This window comes from Phocoena sinus, chromosome X, assembly GCF_008692025.1.
Source record: "Phocoena sinus isolate mPhoSin1 chromosome X, mPhoSin1.pri, whole genome shotgun sequence".
Taxonomy (NCBI): Eukaryota; Metazoa; Chordata; class Mammalia; order Artiodactyla; family Phocoenidae; genus Phocoena; species Phocoena sinus.
In genome coordinates, this window is record NC_045784.1 from 115,166,685 (window position 1) to 115,190,197 (window position 23,513).

General features: G+C 48.9%; 1 protein-coding gene and 1 pseudogene across 2 annotated transcripts; one reads left to right on the plus strand and one right to left on the minus strand.

The window, feature by feature from the left end:
- Positions 1-1,756: 1,756 nt before the first annotated feature.
- LOC116748078 (small integral membrane protein 10-like protein 2A) lies at positions 1,757-19,007 on the plus strand. Of its 2 annotated transcripts, none has more exons than XM_032620912.1 (2): positions 1,757-2,334; positions 18,880-19,007. In XM_032620912.1, exon 1 carries the CDS (start codon positions 1,757-1,759, stop codon positions 1,988-1,990), a length of 234 nt encoding a protein of 77 aa, XP_032476803.1. In that variant the 3' UTR covers positions 1,991-2,334; positions 18,880-19,007. The 2 variants fall into 2 exon arrangements, with proteins under 2 accessions (XP_032476803.1, XP_032476802.1); XM_032620911.1 differs by lacking the exon at positions 18,880-19,007 and adding an exon at positions 3,921-5,354.
- Positions 14,964-19,459, minus strand: LOC116747198 (annotated as a pseudogene).
- Positions 19,460-23,513: the final 4,054 nt, after the last annotated feature.

Genomic DNA, 23,513 nt, shown 5'->3' on the forward strand with positions numbered 1-23,513 from the left:
CATGAATCCTGACATGGGATAAAATTGCTAGAGCTATACATGCACACACACACACACACACACACACAAATTAATGCAGGTTAGAAAAATGGTGAAAACTGAATTAGGCCTGTAGTCTAGTCAAGAGTAATATACCAGTGTCAGTTTCCTGGTTTTGATATTATACTCTGTCTATAGAAAATGCCACCATTGGGGAAGCTGGGTGAAAGGCACAATGTCTTTTTTGTTCTATTTGTGCAGCTTCCTGTGAGTCTATAATTATTTCAAAATAAAATGTTAAAAATAAATGAGATGAGGCCAAGGAGAGGTTTCAGAAATGATTGGAGGGAACAGGTTCTGCAAATGAATGACGCTGGATCCAGTCTGGAACAAAGGGTTTCTATAAAGCATAAGTCTATATTCCTGTGCCCCTTCTTTTTCAAATAATTTTTATTGCATTATACAAGTAATACTTATAGATATACATATGGATATACATACATATACATGGAGAATAAAAAGTATGTCCTCCTTCCTACTGCCTTAACCAGAGTAAACAATGTTCCGTAATTTGATATATATCTGCCCTGGTGTTTTTTATGCATTCATATCCATGCATGGTTATATTGTTGATAAAATCATGATGCAATCCAATAACCTAGTGCCTCTCAAACTTACTTTTCTTCCTTGATCATGCAGGTAGACATTTGCTCAGTGTATATGAATCTGCTGGGTTCCTTAAACACTTATACAGAGGTTACAGAGATATTCAGTGTGATGGTGAACAGGCATTTTGAGAGGGACTATTAAGGTATTAATTTAGGCCAGCCCTCCTTGTGAAAATTGGGATGAGGTCTTCGTGAATCAGCTTCATGCAGACAGCTTTTTAAAAGTCCTGACTATAATGAAGCATGCGCATTTCAATAGTCTTGAAAACGTGATGGAGTTTGGATTGGATGTGGTTTAGAAAAAGATTAGACGAAACCACGAAAAGGCTTTAAAGCCCAACAGCAAGAAAAAGGCAATGAATGAGAGCAGATTAATACCTGAGAGGACCTTGTGCGGTATCCAGGGCAAAGATAGACTAAGAGGAGTGCTTAGAAATCACTACGGAGTGGAAGGTAAGGAAAACGAGGCAATGGAGTAATTCACGAATAAAGAAATACACATGACCAGCCAATATACCCGAAAGGAAAAAAATGCGCGTGTGGGTTTGGTGAAACTCCATAGTGCAGAGTTACCATAAACATGTGAATTCTTAGAAAAGTACAAGTGGGTTGGCTGGCCCGGTTTTCTGTGGAGACAGGGAGGGAGAGGAGATGGTGTAAACAGGGCAGAGGGTTCAGGGTGAGCCTTCTGTGCAGAATCAGCCCAGCGGTCCAGACCCTCACGGCCTCTACTCCTCTGCTCTAGCGCATTCTGCAAAAGGATCCCAGGGCAGCAGCGCCTTACAACGCGCTCTGGCCCTGTGGCTCTGTTCTCGGGAGTCGGAGAGGAGGCGGGGCTTGCCGGCGGGGCGTGTCCCGTGGGTGGGGCTGAGTCCGCGGCGGCCAGTCTGTAGCCCCTGAAAGGGGCACGGCCACGCTAGGGGCGGGGTTAAGCTGGCGGCCGCCACTCAGGGAGCAGGCGAGGGGGTGGAGCTGTCTGTGGCTGTGGCTGCTGCTGCCTCGGGAGACGGCGGAGCGGGCGGGGCGGGCTGTTGCCTCCAGGCCTCACGTCCACCTGCCCGTCCGCTCCCACTGCGGTCAGTCGGCGGGGTGTGCGCCGGACCGAACCCATGGCGGCGTCGGCGGCCCTGTCTGCGGCTGCGGCGGCTGCCATGTCGGGCCTGGCTGTGCGGCTGTCTCGCTCGGCTGCGGCCCGCGGCTCGTACGGCGCCTTCTGCAAGGGGCTCACGCGCACGCTGATCACCTTCTTCGACCTGGCCTGGCGGCTGCGCATGAACTTCCCCTACTTCTACATCGTGGCCTCGGTGATGCTCAACGTCCGCCTGCAGGTGCGGATCGAGTGAGCGCCCGCAACCACCGCGCGGCCGCGACGGCAGGGGCGCCGGCATGAAGCTCCGCGGGGCCCAGGGCCGCCGGGACGCGGCGGGGGAAGGAGAAGGGGCGGCCCGGGCCCCCGGACCCTAGACCTCGGCGGAGGTCACGGCCACCGAGCCCCAAGCCCCGGCTCTGGTCACCCACGTCGCGGCCGGTGACGAACTGCACAGAAACTCGCGAAACGGGCCCTTTCCATCGAACTCGAGAACATTACTTGAGTGCGGCCGACCTGTTGCCTCACCTTGGGCGAAGTGGGGAGCAGAAGGAAGAAATTCTGCAGCAGGAACGTGAATGACTGGCCCTGACCAAAGAGGTAGGAGGCCAGAGGTTGGACTTCGGGCTGGAGGGAGGCGGTTGCCATGACATGTAGATGTCCGGGCCCCTCGGTGGTTTCGGGGAGACGTGGAAGGGGCCCGAGAAAGCCAGCCCGGAAAGCTGCCGAGCCGCGAGCAGGCAAGGCAGGGCGGGCGCATGCCCTCCGGAGTCCCTTGTCATATTTCCAAGATGGGGGTGAGAGGCGGCGGCCTCGGCATCTTGGAGGGTCAGCCCATCACCTCCCGGCCACAGCCCCAGTGGTGTCACCTGAACACGGGGGAGTGGAGGGAAATGGGCTCAGGGAGGCCCAGGGGAGGCCCAGGGAAGGCCCTAGAGGAGAAAAGATGCTGCTACCCTTGTCCTCTACACGCTGGGGGGCAGCCTGGAAGGGTGGCTGTGTTCTTGGCCAAAGCCCAGGTCTATCTGTTTCTCAGTGCTTTGCAAACCGGCCCCCTGCCTGGTCTCTGCGGCCGGGGGACTGCTCTCTGCCTGCTGCTGCTGGCCCTGTTGCTCCCCTCTCCGCTCTCCTGGGGCATCCTCCAAAGCTCCGCATCTGCGGCCACGGAAGAGCAGGAAAGGTGCATTCCTCCCCGGCCCTCCCGCCATCTCAGCCATGCTCCCTCCAGCTCCTCCCTGTGCCCTCCCGGTGCCACAGCCCTGGACGGCCTCCAGCAGCCCCCGTGTCCCAGAGGATTTGGGAAAGTGGGGATCTCCTTGAGCGGAGGGCAGCTCTCAGGCTGGGATGGAGGGGAGATGGAGAAGGGGCTTGTAGAGGAGGTGACACTTGGCGAGACAGGGACCTCTCTGGGTGGGGAGGCAGCTCTCAAGTCCCCATCTCTTTCTTTGTCTCAGGAACTGGTGTTATAGGAAGTGACCTGCCCCTTCTCTGGTCTTGTCAAGAGAGTCCCTAACCCTAACCCTGACCCTGACCCTAGAGGTGCCTGGGGAGCAGCCTAGAGAAGGGCCTGACCCACGAGGACAGGAAGGGACCAGGCAGAGACCCCGAGGGGTGGGGTGGCCCAGTGGTCCGGTTCTGGCGTGGGGAAGGAAGGACAGACCTAGCGACACTCTGGGGGAGCTCTGTCCTCCCCACCTACTGGGGCTCTGAGAGGGGAGCGCTTTGCCCTTGTCACACAGGTAAGAAGTGGTGGAGCCGAATCTGCCTCTGGGCCTGCACTCTCCCACCTTCTTCTGGAAGACCTAGCACCGTGGGATGGGGGAAGGGAGCAGAGGCTCCCAGGGGACCTAGAGACAGAGGGGCCCATGGTAGGGAAAGTGGAGTGTATGGGAAGTCACGGGGAAGACCGGGGACAGTCTGAGCTGAGATGGGCACGGGAGAGATGAGTCCCAGCACCCCTGGGGAGCAAGGTCCTCACCCACAGAGCCGGACCTCCCCACCCTGCCGCAAATCCCACCCAAGGCTGGACCAAGGGCTCCTCAGTGTTGAGTGGCACAACCCTCTCAGTTTGGGTGGCAGGACGGGAGGATGGGTGGCTCCTGGGGACCGTGTCACCAGGAGGGGAAGGGACAGTGGTGGGTGGGTGGGGCTGAGACCCACGCCTGACCCCATGTCTCTGTCCCCAGGCTGGCCCCTGGGCCCAGCATCGCACGGGAGAGTCTCCTCTGGATGGGCCTGCATTGGTCCTGGAGGCCTTGGCTGCGCTGCTGCCTGGCGCCCCAGGAGCGGTGCAGAGGGGAGGCAGGAGAGACCCTGGCCCTCAGCCCGCACCGCTCCCACGTCTGCTCGGGCGGTGGTTGCTCATGGTCGATGCACTCAGACTTCCTGGGGCTGAGCACCCCAGCAGCCTGGTTGCCCCCAGGACAGAGTGGCCGAGCCTCACACCGTGTGCCCTCCTCAGCTGCCCAGCTGGAGCCCGGGTCCCAGGTGAGGATCTCTGCCTGCCTCACCCCGGGGCCGGAGGCTGCACCGCGGCCACCACGCGCCCCCCACAGATGCCCACTGACGGGGCCTGATGGCTTCCTTCCTTGTGCCAAGTCACCCGGGAGCCCTGGTCCTGGTGGCCCTCCTCCAGCCCAACTGTGCCCACCCAGGGCCACTTCTGGGAGCCTGCCAGCCTGCGGACTGCATCCCCGGAGCTCTGGGGACAGCCTCTGAGAGACTGTGCCACGGGGCTGCATGGGAGGAGAGCAGAGGACGAGGGGCCTCTTTGGGGCTGATTCGCAGACGTGCCCCTTTCAAGCCCAGCTCTCACCCTCCGGGTGGCTCGATCCCCAGCTCCAGCCTCTTGCTGGGCCAGCCTGAGAGGGCCTGAGAATGGCACAGGGGAGGCTCTTCACTGACCGCGTGGGTGCCCGTGCGTGAGTGCGCATGTATGAGTGTGTGCGGGTGTGAGCGCGTGTGAGTGAACGTGCGGGTGTGAGCGTGTGTGTGAGTGCTTGTGCACACACACGAGTGGCTGTGCGTTGCAGCGGGCGTGGAGCTGTTGAGCAGGGTGAGCTGTGCAGGGTGCCCTGTCCTCCCTGGGCTCCGGGCTCAGCCGGAGCTGCTTGGGGCTGCTTCCCAACAGGGAGAATGCGCGCTGGAGGCCCCGGGGCCCGGGCTCAGAGACCCCCTCCCACCCATCGTGGGAGGAGCACGGCGGTGGCCCTGGCTGGGGCTGTCTGCGCTCTGAGGGGCTGGCCGTGGGAGGGGCTGGGGACGCGTCCTTAGCATGTGCTCCTGCCGCGGCTGTTCTTATGGTTCTGGCCCTGAGTCCTTAGCTGCTTCTGCTTTCCCACCTCTTCCTCGTCTCCCCCACTGGGCCCTTGCTGCTTGACGGGCTCTCAGAGCACTTTATTTATTTGCCGTCTGTTTCTCAGGCAGTGGAGCTTTTACAAAATCAGACACCGACTTGAATAAGACAACTTCCACTTTCCTGTGTGTGATGTACTCTGCACCGGGCAGCAGCGTCTGGTCAGAGAAATGTTCTTGTCTCGGGTGTTGTCAAATCTTGTTGTCTGTCTCAGTTAAGAAGAAAGTCCTTTGAGTTCAATCTAATAAAACCTGGAGGCCTCCTGTTTCTGCCGCCTCGGAGGAGAGAGGGGCGGCGAGCTCACCCCACTCTGGTGGCCGGGAGCTGGGGGAGGGGAGCACCCCGAGGACTCTAAGGGGGCGGGGCTGAGGGCGGGGCTGGTGCCCGGTCAGAAGATGTGGCGAGACCCGAGCTGACCCGGACCACTGCTCCCGTGAGGGGAAGGCAGCAGCACAGGCCTGGCCCAAGAGGTGGCACTTTGTCCCATTCACAAACTTTATTTGAATCAACTAACGCCTAGGCCTTTTCTTCATCTTAGAGGCTGGTGTTAGAAGGCGCGTAATTCAGCTGAACCCGGAGGGTGGGCTGCGGTAGGTGAGGTGGAATGGACTGTCTGCAGGTCATTTTGTGTCCCCGAAGGCCCTTCCGCAGCCGCAGGTGGCAGGGTCTCCATCACCTCCCAGCTGGCCAGGTGGTGCCTGAGTTTTGGAGATCAACCTCTGGGACTGGAAACCTGCCTCCCTTACTCCCACCTTAGACGCAAGCTGTCCGGGCAGAGAAGCCGGGGCGGGGGCTCTGAGGCTGCTGCAGGGGAAGGGTGGGCCGAGGACAGAGGGCTGGGGGAGGGGCACCTGCAGGGGAGGGCAGCACCCGCCTCGGAGGAATGCAGCCCCATAGGACCCAGGAGAGGGGTTTCCTGAGGACTCGGGGTGTGGTCACACGAGGAGCACAGCCTGGGGTAAGACACCTGTCGCCAAGAGCTCCGCAGGGGTCAGTGTAACTTGACAAGAGGGCCCCTTCCAGCATCCGCCACCCTAGGAGAGAGGGGTAGACCCCAGTCCCAGCCAGAGCCCCGAGCTTCCCGTCCCTTGGTCCAGATGTTCCTGTTCAGTCCCTGATGGTTCTGCACCCACTTCAGGGACCAGGTAGCCTGGCACAGCCAGATGGGAGAGAGGATCCAGCACCCAGGGGCCAAGGGACCGTGATGAGGGAGGACCGTATTCCCCCGCGAGGGAGGCAGGCAGGCTGGCACATCACACTCTGGTTAAGAGGGGTGCCTAGGAGACCAGAGACCTGTGCGCTGAGCCCAGCTCTTCCACTGACCACAGCGGAGCCCCAGGCCAGCCACGGGCACTCGTGCATTTTCAGGAAGGAACCTTCAGGGTGCTGTGGGCCTTCGGTATGAGGATGTCTCTTCAACAAATGGCCCCAGGTCTCAGCCAGAGCAGCCCTGTCACCATGAGGAAAGGAAACAAACTGACAGCTGATGAGAGCCTGCCGAGCTCCAGGCACCATGCCTTAACCTCTTTATCCCCATGGCCACCTTCTGGAGGAGGTCACCACTAGGATGTCACTGAGGTTGAACCTCGAGCTGGCCTCAGGCCGTCGGTGGCTCCTCACCCTTCCCCGCTCCTTGGGATGCATGTTCTGCCCACTGTTCCCACAGCCAGAGCCCTTTTGAGGACGCGGCCTTGAGAGACTAAGGCGTCTCTGGGACTATCTGGACTGAATACGTGACTGAATTCCATTAAGACCTCTGTACAAACTTTTAAGATTCTGGCAGGTGGGTGGGGAGATCTGCTTGTCTTGTGCACTCAAGCCAAGCCTCATCTGTAAGTCCATTTGCTTAGTAACCGTGCCCCCTTCCCAATCTGGAGTGGTCTGCTTCTTTCTAGGTCTCTCCTTGCCTTCTGTGTACAGGACCAGTTTGCAAACCAGCACCACCGTTATCCCCATTTTTTGGAGAAACTGAGTCTCGGAGCCCAGTCTGAACTAGAAGCCCAAGCAGAAGCTGCTTTCCTGAGGCCCCAGTGCCTCTTGCAGGGGCAGGGAATTAGGCTGGAGGGATGGTGCAAAGACACAGTCTGAAGGCGACCCTGGTCTTTCTGGGTAGGGGCCAGGGGACAGACAAGAAACCCAGGGCTTGGGGGCGGAGCTGGGAGCCTTAGCAACGTGGAGCTCCCCATTGGAGCAGCTGGGGCCACGCTGAGGTGGGGCCACCTGTCTTCTTGCGAACCTCCCACCTCTGCAGACTGACTGGGATCCAAGCAACTGAGTCAGGGGAGGGCGAAAGAGCAGCTGAGAGGGCAGTTCCAGGAGGGCCAGTCAGAACCCAATACAGTCAGAACACGAGAGAGAGAAACGGCATACAGAGTCCCAGCCCAGCCCACCCCGAGGGAAACTGCCCAGTTTCGGATGAATTTTCACTTTGTGTGCATGTCCTTTATATACGTAAAATTAGGAACATATGACTTTTGTCACGTTATGACATAAATACTTCCTGCTCACCTTCCTGTGTGATTAAGTACGCTTCTGCTTCCAAAGCCACAGAGTATCTCTGGTATGAAGCTCTCATCATGTATTTCGCACTGCCTCTTGCTTGTTTTCCTTTGTTGTTGTTTGTTTGGGGGGTTGAGTTTGAGCTTGTTGTTGGCTTTGGTTTGCTTTTGTGGTTTTTATTGGGTTTTACTGATGACGCGGTGACAGGTGTCCTTGTGGATAAATGCTGTGCTGCAGTCATGGTCGATCTCTTACCATACACTCCTGCACGTGGGCCACAGGGTAGGCACGCCTTAGGGGTTTGACACCCTCCAGAGCAGCGGTGCCACGTTACTGTGCTCATGCCACTCGGGAGTGACACTGTTGTCAGACGAGGGTGGCAATTGTGGGTCACAACACGTTTCAAAATCTGTTACTGCCTTTCCTGCCTCAAGCTGGGTGCATTTCTCTCTCCTCAAGATCAGTGTAATCTTTCATTTAACTCATCATTTCCCTCAAACTCTTCCTTTCCCATCATCCCCAGTTCACGGCTAGAATTAAATCCACTCTCCAGTTGTCCTGGGATAAAGTCGTGGTTCCTTTCTTTCTGCTCCTCACCTTTGCCTGTAGCGAAGTCTCAAGGCAGGTTTTGAATCTCTCAATTGGATAAGCCAAATTGTTTATTTTGATATTTTATTTTGCATGCCTTTCAATACGTATCAAGATTACATTTTTTTCATATGTCCATTGGCCGTTTGTAGTTTTCTTTTCGATTGTAGGGAGTAATTTTTTATTGAGATATAATTGACATATAAATTGTGTACCTTTAAGGTGTACACATGTTGGTTTGGTACATTTATATATTGCAATTTGATTACCACCAGTAGTGTTAGCTCACACCTCCATCACATCACATAATTATCATTTCTTTTTTGTAGTATGAATCATTAAGATCTAGTCTCTTAGCAGCTTTGAAGTTTATAATACAATATTGTTGACTATAATCAGTATGCTGTGCATTAGATCTCCAGAACTTATTCATCTACTTGTTGGAAGTGTGTATCCTTAAATAACTGATCCTTGATTTTCCCACCTCCCAGCCCCTGCTAACCATCATTCTACTCTCTGTTTGGCTTTCTTGGATTGTACATAATGTAACATCATATAGTATTTGTCTTTTTCTGTTGTTCTTGTCTCACTTAGCGTAATGCCCTCAAGGTCCATCCATGTTGTCACAATTGGAAGGACTTCCTTCTTTTTCCACTACTGAATAATATTCCTTTGTGTGTGTGTGTGTGTGTGTGTGTGTGTGTGTATCTCACATCTTCTTTATCCATTCATCCACTGATGGATAATTAACCTTTTTTATTTTTAATGGCCACACCACGTGGCTTGTGGGATCTCACTTCCCCAACCAGGGATTGAACCCGGGCCATGGTAGTGAAAGCCCAGTATGCTAACCACTAGGCCACCAGCGAACTCCCCACTGATGGATACTTAGATTGTTTCCATATCTTGGCTATTGTGTATAATGTTGCAATAAACATGGGAGTTCAGATATCTTTTTGACTTCCTGTTTTCATTTCCTTTAAATATATACCCGGAAGTGGAATTCCTGGACCATATGGCTGTTCTGTTTTTAAAACCTAGAACCTAGGGACATGGAGTTGTCCTGGTGCTGAGGCCAGCCTGCCTGTGGTTCAGGGTGAAGTCGGGTGCTCACTTCCCTCTCCTGCCAGGGCACAGACAGATACTCAACAAACAATAGAATTAATGCAATCAGCACGGATGCCACCTTCCCCAGCAAACTTTCTCAGTTTAATGGATTCCCACCAACAAAATGACGCTTTCTCAGTGTCCCCCAAGTCATCCCTTCAGTGCCAGACTCTGGGGCAGGTTTTTAGGGCACAAAGGTGAGCAAGTTCAACGTGGCCCCTGCCCTCTGACTGGGGACAGATCCATGGTTCTTCCACTTGGCTTCAAATACACAGGCGTTTGTGAAAAAAAATCAAATTCACCCTTAGCTCAGGGTGATGCACCGTAGGGGAAATCTGGAAAGTCATCTGCTGCAGGAGCAGCTGGGGAAATGCAGGGTCGGGAAGCGCCCCCATGGGCCTTCTCTGCGAGGGTGCTGTGGGGGGACAAGGGGACTGAGAGGTACCTGGTGGGAGCGCTGGCTGCCCGGGGCACTCCCCCTCCGCAGGGTCCCCCTCCTCCGGAAAACGGGCACCGCCCTGGTCAGAGGCCTGAGCGTGGTCACCGCAGCTCGGGCACGCGCCACACGAGATGATGCACGAGGCTGACGCCGCTGCCTCGCGGATGCCCCCTGGTCACAGCGACCTCTCGGGGCCTGAGCCTCCTGCTGTCAGTTCTCAGCCTCGGTGCCCCCAGGGAACCCTGCTGCCACCCTAGGAGGTGACACGAGCCCCATGCTCCAGTCCCTGGGTGTGCAGTGTGCAGGGTCCACCTCCATGGCCGTCCAGCCAATGAGGGTGCAGCGGGTGGGCTCCTGTGGCCGCTAAGAGGAGGTGGGCGGGGACATCCTGGCTCCTCCCATCATTGGTGAGGGCGCCAATTTGGTGGCCATAGGGAAATGGGCTGGGGTCTATGCCCTGTGTGTGCTTCAAGGGGATGAGGGGCTCCTCTGTGGGGTCCTTGGGAGGATGGGAGACTGGCATGGAAGGTGTGGCTTTTTGATCAGAGATACAGCCCTAGAAGAAGCTGGGGGATCGGCACCCTCCTCATTATGATTCTCTTTTTTCTGCTTCATGGATCACATCCTCTGTGAATGGGAAGTAGGGAGACCCGGAAAGGCCTGGTCCAAACCCCCTAGACATACATACCATGACCAAGTGGCATTTATACCAGGAATGCAAAGTTGGTTTAACATCAGAAAACTAATTAATGTTATACTCCATATTAATAGAACAAAGGGATAACACATGATCATTGAAATAGGTTTAAAAAATGGATTTGATGAAATCCAACACCCATTCATGATTTTTTTAAAAATATTTATTTATTTATTTAGGCTGCGCCGGGTCTTAGTTGCGGCCTGCGAGATCTTCGTTGCGGCATGCAGACTTCTTTGTTGCAGCAGTCATGCAGGATCTAGTTCCCCAACCAGGGCTCGAACCCAGGCCCCCTGCATTGGGAGCGCAGAGTCTTACCCACTGGACCACCAGGGAAGTCCCCCCATTCATGATTTTAAAAACTTTTTTTAAATAAATTTTTAACGTTTTTTATTGATTGCTGGGAAGATGTTTTACTTATTTATTTATTTATTTGGTTGTGCCGGGTCTTAGTTGCGGCTCATTGGCTCCTTAGTTGTGGCAGGCGGTCTCCTTAGGTGTGGCATGTGAACTCTTAGTTGCAGCATGCATGTGGGATCCAGTTCCCTGGCCAGGGATCGAACGCAGGCCCCCTGCATTGAGAGCATGGAGTCGTAACCACTGTGCCACCAGGGAAGTCCCTCATTTTAAAAACCTTTAACAAATTTTGAATAATAGGAACTCATTCATCCCAGCAAATAGTATCTACAAAAACCTCAGTGTGCATAATACTTAATGGTGAAAGAATGAGTATTTTCCCTAGTACTGGGAACAATGCAGGGTGTTCACTTTTGCCATTTCTATTCAACATTGTACTGGAGGTTCTAGCCAGTGGAATAAGCCCCCTACCTCACTGAAATAAAGCCATCCTGATTGGAAAGGAAGAAATAAAACTGTATTTATTCACAGGTGATCCTATATGGAGAAAATCCCAAGAAATGCACACACACAAAACAGCTAGTAGACCCACAGACAAATTTAGCAAGGCCATGGGACACAATATCAACATCAAAATATCAATTGTGTTTGTATATACTAGCAACAAAACTCCAAAAACGAAATTAAGAAAACAATTTGATTCACAATAGCCTTTAAAATAGAATAAAACACTTAGGGATAAATCTGATAAAATATGTACAAAACCTGCATACTAAAAGTTACTACAAATTACAAAACATTGCTGAGAAAATTTAAAGAAGTTCTTAATAAATAGGGATAGTTCATAGATTGGGAGACTCAATATTGTCAATATGTCAACCTTCCCTAGATTTATCTGTAGATTGAACACAATATCTATCAAAATCTCAGCTGACTTTCCTGTAGAAATTGACAAGCAGATCTTAAAATGTGTGTGGAATATACATTTATATTACCTTAAACAGCCAAAACATTCTGAAAAAGGAAAACAGTTGAAGGACTTACCATACCTATTTCGAAACTTATAAAGCCACAGTAATTAAGACAGTGTGGTACTGGTGGAAGGATAAGTGAGTAGATCAGTGGAACAGATTGGAACATAAATCCTTAAATTTATGATCAATTGGGTCTTTTATTGTGGCAAAATACATATAACAAATGTTGCCATTTTAACCGTTTTAAAGTATAGAATTCAGTGGCATGAAGTACATTCATAATGTTGTGTAACCATCACCATTATCTAGTTCTAGAACATTTTCATCACCCCAAATGAGAACACCATGCCCATTAAGTGGTCAGTCTCCATTCCCTCCCTACCCCAGCCCTCGGCAAACACAAATATGCTTTCTGTCTCTATCTATATGCTTTTCATGGATATTTCAAAAAAATGGAATCATACGATATGTGACCTTTTATATCTGGCTTCTTTAACTTAGGATAATATTTTGGCAGTTCATTCACATTATTGTATTATCAGTACCTTTTTCCTTTTATGGCTGAATAATATTCCATTTTATGGATATATGACGTTTATCCATTCATATGTTGATGGACATTTGTGTTGCTTCCACCTTTTGGCCATTGTGAATAGTCCTACTATGGACATTCAAGTACAAGTTTGTTTAAACACCTGATTTCAATTTTGGGGGTCCACATCTAGGAGTGGAATTGCTGGATCACTTGGTAGTTCTATATTTAACTTATTGAGAAACCACCAAACTGTTTTACATAGAAGCTGCGCCATTTACAGTCTCACTCAGTAATGTATGATGGTTCCACATGCTCTCTAACAGTTGTTCTTTTTCTTTTTTTAATTTATGGCTATCCTAGTATGTGTGAAGTAGTATCTCATTGTAATTCTCATTTGCATTTCCCTAGGGTTAATGATGTGGAGCATCTGTTCATTTGCTTGGTGGCCATTTATACGTCTTCTTTGCAGAAATATTAAGTATTTAGGGATAAATTTGACAAAAGGTCTGCAAGACCTGTACACTGAAAACTACAGAAGAAATTAAATAATACATACATAAATAAATGGAGTGATATACCATGCTCACAGACTTGAAAACTCAGTGTTGCTGGATGTCAGCTCTACCAAACTGATCTATAGATTCAATGCATTCCCAATAAAATCACAGTAGGACTTTTAAAAGAAATTGACAAAGTGATTCCAACATTTCTATAGAAATGCAAAAGGCTAAGGACAGCCAAAAAATTTTGAAAAAGAACAAAGATGCAGGACTTACACTACATTTCAGGACTTAGTATAGAACAACAATAATCCAGGCAGTGTGGTATTGGCATTAAGATAGATTTAGAGATCAATGGAACAGAACAGAGAGTTCAGAATATACTCACAACTATAGGGACAATTGACTTTTGACTGAGATGCCAAGGCAATACAATGGAGAAAAAGATAACATTTTCAACAAAGTACTGGAAACATTGGAAAAGCACATCTTTAAAACCAAACTTGACTTAAAATTTTTTTTAAATTTATTTATGCATTTATTTTGCTGTGCTGGGTCTTAGTTGTAGCACGTGGGATCTTTGCTGCCACGTGCAAAACATGACTCTTAACTCACATCATATACAAAAATTAACTCGATATCATGACATACATATGAGATAAAACCATAATACATGCCACCTGCGAATTACTGCAGTTCCGTCGTATTGCACTGCTGGGTGCCCTTTCCCCGATGCCAATTTTAATAAAAAGTTAGATTCTATCACCCTGGGGATCACAGCGGAATGGCTAAAGCAGAGGCTCTACAACCTCACATTGACACCCACTCCCTCCACTCCCTTCCTGTGTCCCAAAACCTCTCTTCTCTTTCTTCTCTTTCCCTTATCAAAACTGGCTGTGCACGGGTGCTGTCCCCGTGTCTGAAGGCCTTGGCAACACGACACCCTCCAGCGGTTTCTGGAGTAGTTCACGGAATCCACCAGGAGATGGCGCTGCTCCACTAGCGCCGGCCAGCTTCGGGCTGGAGCGTGGAGCTTTCACCCAGCTTTGGCAGAATTCGCTTTCTGTAAATGCACAAACCATGAGGACGAGATATATAGGTTTTCGAGTTATACGAGGTGCAAGATCTTGGGCAAATAAGAACCTATGAACTGATTACGTGCTCCCGATTTCCATGCACGCTACAACAAGACTTGCAGATGCATCCGGCGGGCAGGGCATCCCAGTAAGTCACCAGGGACTTTTCAGAACACCATCAGTACTGGAGATGGGCCGTCCCATCTTTAAACCAGACGCACGGCGGGTGGAGCAGGCTTGGGAGGGGGAAACCAGCTGGGCTCGAACCCGGCGTCTTCAGGTTACGAGCGGAGTCACTTTGGCCAGGTCCTTCAGGCTCTCTGCGCTTCGCTTCCTTCATCTGCGAGATGATTAGTAATTCCCAGGTTCTCTGAGGAATCGGTGAACTAACGCACGTCAGTCAGTGAACACCGAGCACGGTGGCTGACACGTGGGAGCGGTTCGAACACGAGGACTCGCCATTATTAGTGATCAGCCTGATTCGGAGCTGGTCGGACGAGCTGCTCAGTCTCAGGACGTCAAAAGGCAGCACTGCGTCAGGGTCAAGGGCGCAAACTGTCGTTGGACACAGCAGCTCTACCACTTAATCAGGGCGGCGGGATGGCCCTGGCCTCTCTGAGCCGCAGCGCCGTGACCGGTCCAATTGGCGTGGGCAGCACCCAGCTGGCGGGCTGTCGCGGGGTCCTAGGCGGCCGCGAGCGTGGGGAGGGCCTGGCTCGTGGGAAGGACTGGGTGGGTGGCGGCTGCCGTGGGAACCCGGCCGCAGGGGCGGCGCCGCCGCGCACCGCCCGGAATCAAAGGTCTCCTTGCGCCCGGTCCGCGCCTAGTTCCCCCAGTTCTCCTCTGCTCGCGCTCAGCCACACAGAGGGGTAGCCGAGCTCCAAAGGGAGAAAAAGAAAACGGGAAACACAGGCGATTCTATCCATCAACATTTCCCCGGATTTGGAAAAGACAAAGCCACCCTGTGACTTTGATGGCGGTACTACCGCTGAAATCCGCGGTGAGCCTCCCTGAAGCTCACAGCCTGCCTCTGCTGCCTCCCAGCTTTGCTGGAAACGTCCAGAGGCCTAGTTCGCCGGAACCTTTAACCTCGCACCGCCTCTTAGGGCTGTCTCTCCTCGCCAGAGCCTCTGGGAGGACAACTGAAGGACAAGAGCCCGGCCACATTCCTGTCCCCACTCCGTCCTTCTTGTGACTTCACCTTGTCAGGGAGAAGCCGGCCTTGTAATGCTTTGTGCAGTTCCCTGTCCCTGCTTCCCGAGGTCGCTCCAAACCGGGCCCAGTTGTCCATTCAGTCCAGCCAGTGAGGCTCTGGAGCTTGTTGGTAGTGCGAAGAATTTTGAACCCCAGCATTTCAGAAACCAAAGATAGTCTTCAGGTTCGCTTGTAGTTGCTTTAAACAGAAGGCAACAAACAAACAAATCAACCAAACAGATTTAACAAAAAGTCTGGTTTGGTTTCATCGTCATCGCTAATAGTATTGTGACCACCTAGAGGGGTGGGATAGGGAGGGTGGGAGGGAGACGCAAGAGGGAGGAGATATGGAGATATATGTATATATGTATAGCTGATTCACTTTGTTATACAGCAGAAACTTAGACAACAACGTAAAGCAATTATACTCCAATAAAGATGTTAAAAAAATAATATTTATTGGACCCTGAAGAGGAACAAGGTTCTGGCCTAGGCACCTCATAGTACTGGATTCTACAACGCTCTTTATAGACAATATAGATGAAACAGAGCAGCTTGTGTCAGATAAACATAAGGCATTCAAGGAACAACCAAGTTTTTTTTTTAACCTTGAAAGCTTCCCCCCCCACCACAATCTTTTAAATCTGGCTTCAAGAAGAGCAATAGAATAAATGTATTAAAATTATGCCAGAAAGATGGTAGTTGGAGGGGAGGAAGTAGGTTAGACAAGGAGAGGCATTTTACAGCCACATCCTCAATCATTTTCCGGGTCCAAGCTGTCCTCATGTCTTGCCTGGATGATGGCGACAGCCTCCTCCTACCTGGAAGCCTTTTGCCCCTCTACACAGCAGCAAGGTTGAGTTTTTTAAAACGTGAATCACGTTTCTTCCCTGCCTAAAGCCCTAGGATTCCACACTTAAACTACGCAGCAAACACCATCCTTGTGTTCTCTCGTGCTCCCCCAATGCTCCTGCCGCATGTGCCTTGGGAGGAGCTGTCCCTTTTGAACCCCGATCATCTCATGGGACCTCCTTCTTGTCATTCAGACCTCAGCTTAACATGACATCTCAAAGAGGCCCTTCCTGACTACCCTCTGCTTCATTTGCTCAGTTCTTTGTCGCACAGGACTTATTTGAGATGAGTTATTGATCATCTGGCTCTCACTAGAGAGCGTGTATCCCAGGAGGGCAGCGTCCTTGTCTGTCCTGCCCCCCAGCTGTCCCCAACACTTAAACGGTGCCTGAGAAACAGTGGTTTAATGATGATCAAGATAATCCCACCACCTTTTCCCCTTTCCCTAAACATACAGTGATTTTCCACCCGGTTTTGTGACACTTCACGGTGACTTTACACTTGTAAGTGGAAAAGGGAGCCGGATGTGAACTCTTGTACTTGAGAAACCTTAGATAAGTGCTTTGACTTTTTGAGACTTCAACTTGACTTACACTCCTCTACTTACCCTGTGGGCTGTGAGGATTAGATAATAAATGTGAAAGCTCTTATGAACTGCAAAGCACTGTACAGTAAATCCTTGTTTGTTAATCCCAAACTCCTAATTCACTCCTCCCCCCGCTCCTTTCCCCTTTGGTAGCCATAAGTTTGTTTTCTATGTCTGTGGGGAAAGGAAGCCAAGAAAAAAAATTCTTTTAAGTGATAGCAAGTCAACAGAGATCTGCCTACTGCACCCAGCTATAAAGCACAAATATTAAACAATATGTAAATGCATTGATTTTAAGGAGACAAAATTCCAATATGCTTTTAGGAGAGGGAATAGGTGTTGAACAGTGTTGAAAAACTTCTTTCAGTGGATATTTTCCTTTTTAAAATTGTTCTCTCCTGTTTGTCAAATTGCTGGGCCTTGAGAATTTAAAATGAGCTCATAGCAGCCTTGTTTCCATGTTTTTCAGTCCTTCGCCTTCCCTAGAGTCTACACTACATGAACTGCCTTCAGACAGACAATAGTATTGCTTATCATCTTTGTCTTCTGTAGTTTTTTTAAACCTGGGATAGAATTTTTTGAAATTCTATTCACATAATCAATTACCCCAATTATTTTAAATTTCGATAGTGACTACAGAATTATGTTATAATGTAATGGAAATGTCTTGATTCTTTTAGGCATTTGCGGGTTTTCATAGAGACAACCTAGTGGTTCCAGCACTGTAAGCTCTGGGGTGAGGTGCCCTAGGTTGGAATTCCAACTGTCATGTTGGGAGGATTCGGTGAAAATCGTATATGTGAAATGCCTCAGACACAGTAAATGCTCAGTCATAACTATTCTATGGAATTTTGCCTCATCTTAGAATCTTAGATCAATAAAATGTTTAATGTTCTCCCAGATACATTCTACATGTGTCATTCAGTAGTTTAAACATCTTAACTTACCAGAAGCATAAAAAAAACCAAACACATAACTAGTTTTTACTGCATAATAATGTTAAAGTGTACTTAAGAGTCTTGAAGGACACTGTCCCGCATATGAGAAAAATCAAGTTTACCATGAAACCTGAATTATATGACATTGCAAACTGAAAAAAGAACTATCCCCAAACCACCACTCACTCATTTGTTTAACTTGCCATTAGATTCCATTTCAGTCAGAATAATCTTTGTTTCAAAATATCATTTTAATTATACAAAACTATAAAAATCTAGCAAAGCCAGAGATATGGATATATTTTCCTGGAGGTTCACATGTCAATTTTTATTCACAATCTCTTTTTCAATACAATTTACAACCTCATCCCCATTTCCAGTCTGATTATACAAATGCTAAGTGGCAGAAAGGTCTGGAATAAATATATCAAAAAAAAGTGGGGTGGGAGGGAGCTGTGAAACTAAGTTGCATTCAACAGGTTCTATGAGGCTGGGAAATAAAAAAGCATAAGACACATAAAATAAGCTACAAGGATACATGTAACAATACAGGGAATATAGCAAATATTTTATAACAGTAAATGGAGTATAACCTTTAAAACTTGTAAATCACTATATTGTACACCTGTAACATATAATAGTGTATATCAACTATACTTCAATTTTAAAAAAGAGTAAGACAAACTACTATATATAAAATAGATAAACAACAAGATCCTACTGTATAGCACAGGGAACTATATTCAATATCTTGTAATAAAGTGTAATTAAAAAGAATAAATATATGCGTATTTATACATATATACATATATGTATAACTGAATCACTTTGCTGTACACCAGAAACTAACACAACATTGTAAATTAACTATAGTCTAATAAAAACATTTTTTTTAAAAAGTAAGTGGAAGTTGGTTTTTTGTTTTTTGTTTTTTAAAGATTTTTTTTGATGTGGACCATTTTTAAAGGCTTTTATGGAATTTGTTACAACATTGCTTCTGTTTTATGTTTTTTTGGTTTTGTGGTCCCAAGGCATGTAGGATCTTAGCTCCCTAACCAGGGATCAAACATGTACCCCCTGCATTGGAAGGCAAAGTCTGAACCCCTGGACCGCAAGGGAAGTCCCTGGAAGTTTTTTGGTTTTTTGTTTTTTAATTTTTTAAAACCATTTATTTATTTAGGCTCCTCCGGGTCTTCATTGTGGCATGCAGGATCTTAGTTGCAGCACGCGGGCTTCTTAGTTGCGACATGTAGGATCTAGTTCCCCGACCAGGGATCGAACCCGGGCCCCCTGCTTTGGGATCATGGAGTCTTACCCACTGGACCACCAGGGAAGTCCCAGTAGTTGGAAGTTTTTAGCTAAAGTTCTTTCAATGTCTTCTTTGCCTTTTGCTCCAAGTTTAAGAATGCACGTGAACTCAGTTAAATGAAAGTTTCCCTTTTTGTCAGTTGTCTCTGAACAGCTCATCCACTTCTTCATCTACCAACTGATCTCCCGTTGTCGTCAGATCTCTCTTGGATAATCCTCCTGAATGGTGCCTACTGCTTCTTTATCAAAGCAAGCTAGAGCGTTCTTCTGGATCTGCACCATTTAACTTCTCACCAAACACCGGGAGGAGCAAGGTGAAATTTATGGGCCCTGGGACCTCATTCATCATGGCATTGAGGTATGCATCAGCTGGATTCTTCCCTGGAGAAACAAGCACATCACACAAGTTTTCCTTGATGAAACCATCTCTGTTCTGATCAATTACATTGGAGGCCTCTTTGAACACTTGAATCTGTCGTTGGTCAAATATGGCAAACACATTGGAGGTGGCGAATTGAGGACATTTCTTGGTGGTCTTAGTCTTTGCCATTTTGCTCTATGTGGTGGCTGTTTAACTCTGGGAATCGGTCCTTCAGAAGTTGCAGTTAATCTTGTCCAAACTCAGTCCCATTAAAGCATGAATGAATATCCCAGTCAGCCACTGTAGAAGTCTCTTCAACAGAGCCCATGGCCAGACACAAGAGCTGCCCTGTGCCCTGTTTTTTTTAAGTTCCTATCAGTTGGATATGAAACGAGATTGACAAATTGCGGTACTTGTTGAATCTTAGTAATGGGTACCTGCGAGTTTCTTAGACTTTTCTTTTGAATTTGTTGTATGTTTGAAATCTTCCATAATAAAAATAGGTTAAACTATCCTATCCCCGCAAAGGGCTGCTATTCAATGGTTGTCAAGCTCTTAAAAAAATAAACAAACTGACTCCTTTTATTTTTCAAATAAAATCTTAGGTGGAACCCTAATACGTAAACCAAAGGTGAGGTGCTCTGGCTGAAGCTAGGGTGTGGGGTGACTAGAGTCCTGCCTCTGGCCTTCCGTCCACACCAGCAGTGAGAGCCCTTGAGCCACTTCTGTAATCTATGCTTACTTGCTACTCAAAGTGTGGGTCAGGGACCAGCGGCACGAGCATCACCTGGAGGCTTGTGACGCTGAGGCCTCCACCCCAGACCAACTGAATCAGGACTTGCACTTTCACAATGTGCCCAGTGATTCCAGTGCACATTAGAGTTTGAGAAGCACAACTCCGTGGTAGCTTGAGGCTGGAGAGGCTAAGTGAGCTATATCTTACAAATGAACTAAGGAAGGCTCACGATGTGCACAAAGCCACACGGCTAGTGGGTGGGAGAGCCAAGGTTAGCAGCCAGGTTGCCTGACTTTCAGCTCAGCCATTTCTGCGCTATTCTTGTCAATTGCAACCTATGGCAGATTCCCCTCTGGTCCCAGGGGACAAGTTCATGCTTTGTTTCTGGGACCAAGCCCCTGTCTCATGTCCTTGCATCTAAATCCATGACTTGCTCCCTTACCTAACATCAAGGTGCTCCAGAACTGGGGTCAAGGGGCTTCCCTGGTGGCACAGTGGATAAGAATCTGCCTGCCAGTTCAGGGGACACGGGTTCGATCCCTGGTCCAGGAAGATCCCACATGCCGCAGAGCAACTAAGCCCGCAAGCCACAACTACTGAAGCCCGCGTGCCTAGAGCCTGTGCTCCGCAACAGAAGAAGCCACTGCAATGAGAAGCCCTCGCACCGCAATGAAGGGTAGCCCCCGCTCGCCTCAACTAGAGAAAAGCCCATGCGCAGCAACGAAGACCCAACACAGCCAAAAATAAATAAATAAATAGATAGATAAAAGAACTGGGGTCAAACCTGGTCCCCACTATCCCTCTCTCCTGACACATTCCTCACCCTGGTCCTTGCTAGAAACTGTCTTTGGAGTCTGACAGCCTGATAGGAAAAGGTCTAGGAGGGTAGGCATTTGGCACTGTGATGTCCCTAAGCTGGTGGGAATTCAAGGCTAGGATTCCAGTTTCTGGCAAGGACTGGCATGAACGATATGGGGACCGCTGTCCACATCTTTGGACGTGATCACCAATTGCTTCTGCTTCTGCTGTCAGGCAGGGCAGCTGCCACATACAATAAACATTTCAGCCTTGTTCCTTCTAAAGACCATTTTAAAATATAACAGATGCACCGAAATACTCTTTTTAAAAATTATACCTAATAAAATAATTTTATTTTTAATTTTTAAATTTAAGTATTGTTGATTTACAGTATTAGTTTCAGATGTACGACATAGTGATTCAATATTTTTATAGATTGTACTCCATCTAGCATTATTATAAAATATTGGCTATGTTCCTTGTGCTGTATAATATATCCTTGTTGCTTATTTATTTTATACATAGTAGTTGTACCTCTTAATCCCCTACCCCTATCTTGCCTCTTCCCCGCCCCTCCCCACTGGTAATTCCCCGCCCCTCCCCACTGGTAACCACTAGTTTGTTCTCTATATCTGGATACACCAGAACATTCTTAAATAGAAAGCCTTAGTTTCTTTTTTTTTTTTTTTCACGGCTTGTGCGATCTTAGTTCCCTGACCAGGGATTGAACCCAGGGCCACGGTAGTGAAAACATGGAGTCCTAACCGCTGGACCGCCAGGGAAGTCCCAAGCCTTAGTTTCTTAATTCCTGATCCCAAAACCACTCTCACTGAGGCTGGGAATGCTTGATGTAGCCCTTGTCCTCGGCCACCCTGGCCTGGGTGAAACAAGGAGTAGGGTTTCATGGTGCTTGTGGTGTGTCCTGGCCCAGGACTGCAGGAATGGATTCCTCTGCAGAGCCTTGGCACCTTGTGACCAGCAGTAAGTAGGCTGGCACTATTTATTTAATTGGACTCTGCATGCACATCTGAAATGCAACAATCTACCAGCAGATGGCGATGAGGAGGGAAGGAAACAAATCCCAGGACTTCTTCCTTCCTCCTGGGCTTTATTCAATGAAAACTAAACATCTGAGTAATGATGGCTTTGCCCACCGAGTAGAAGGAAAGGTTGGGAGGGCAGGGGAGCCTTCTGCGTAGTACTAAGGTATATTTTTCTCAGCATGAAAAGGATGTGGGTATGGATCAGGGGAGAAGCACCCTACATTTTGAAATGACTTAGAGCTTTTCTGGACATGACTTGCTGAAGATGAAAGATTTACTGATATGTTAAACAACTGCTGTGAACATTTCCAAAGCTCAAGTCCATGCACGTGTCCGGTTGTGGGAGTAAGAAAAAAGGCTGGAAAACTGGAATGTTCATGGGTGCTTTTTCTATACCTTTCCTGGCCAGCCTGATGCTGTCTCATGTACAGTACCCATGAATGTAAAATGCATGACTTGGACTTCCCTGGTGGCGCAGCGGTTAAGAATCCACCTGCCAATGCACGGTACATGGGTTCGAACCCTGGTCTGGGAAGATCCCACATCCTGTGGAGTAACTAAGTCCGTGCGCCACAACTACTGAGCCTGTGCTCTAGAGCCCGTGAGCCACAACTACTGAGCCCACGAGCCACAACTACTGAAGCCTGCGCGCCTAGAGCCCATGCTCCACAACAAGAGAAGCCACCGCAATGAGAAGCCCGCACACAGCAACGAAGACCCAATGCAGCCAAGAACAATAAATAAAAATTAAAAAAATAAACTTTAAAAAATAAAATATTAAAAATAAATTCTTTCCTTACCACCTGGCCACTTTCCAACAACTACCAGGAATGAAAGACTTCTGGTTTCTGTGGATCCTAGAAGATATTTGTGAAAACTAACTCCATTAGTGCAAGCCCCTTAATTGTCCTAGAGGAAGAGTGTCCACTCTGAACTGGGGCCTTGACAGGGAAAGGGGCAGGCCAAGGAGAAGTAGGGCAAGAGTCAGGAGTCTGGGAACAGGTTAGCTGGGTCCTCCGCTCTGGGTTGAAACCAGACTGCTATTTTCATCTGAGGCTCAGGGTCCTCTTCCAAGATCCCTGGTTGTTAATAGAATTCCTTTCTTTGTGGTTTTATGACTTTCTTGCTGGCTGTCAGCTGGGGGTCGCTCTCAGGTTCTAGAGGCTTGCCACAGTTCCTTGCCAAGTGGCCTCCGTACTTTTTTTTTTTTTTTTGCGGTACGCGGGCCTCTCACCGTTGTGGCCTCTCCCCTTGCGGAGCAGCAGGCTCCGGACGCGCAGGCTCAGCGGCCATGGCTCACGGGCCCAGCCGCTCCGTGGCATGTGGGATCTTCCCGGACCTGGGCACGAACCCGTCTCCCCTGCATCAGCAGGCGGACTCTCAACCACTGCGCCACCAGGGAAGCCCTCCATACTTTTGTAAAAAGAGAGAAATTAAAAAGGCCTGGACAGTGATGGGAAGTCTGGAAAGGCAGGGTGAGGATGTCCATAAACCTGCTCCTCCATAAAAGCAAAGAAACGCTGGCAGAACTTGTCAGTATCCACTTGTTCAGAACTCTGGAAATTAACCAAAGGCTTGCAACACTCTGACATGCTTCTATTCAAGCAAAACTGCTGAATCTCATAAGAACAGTGAGAACAGCTGGCTTTATGGCTTTTTAACTTGAACTATTCCCATCCCCTTCTCCCCAGCTTCACGGGACCCTTAAAATCCAGCAGCCTCAACCATCAACCTGAAAAATGAACCAAAAAAAGCCCAAATGGAAACAGCCCAAATGTCCTTCCATTAATAGTGATTATCTATGACTGGGGAGTGAGATTTGAGAGACTTTTGCTT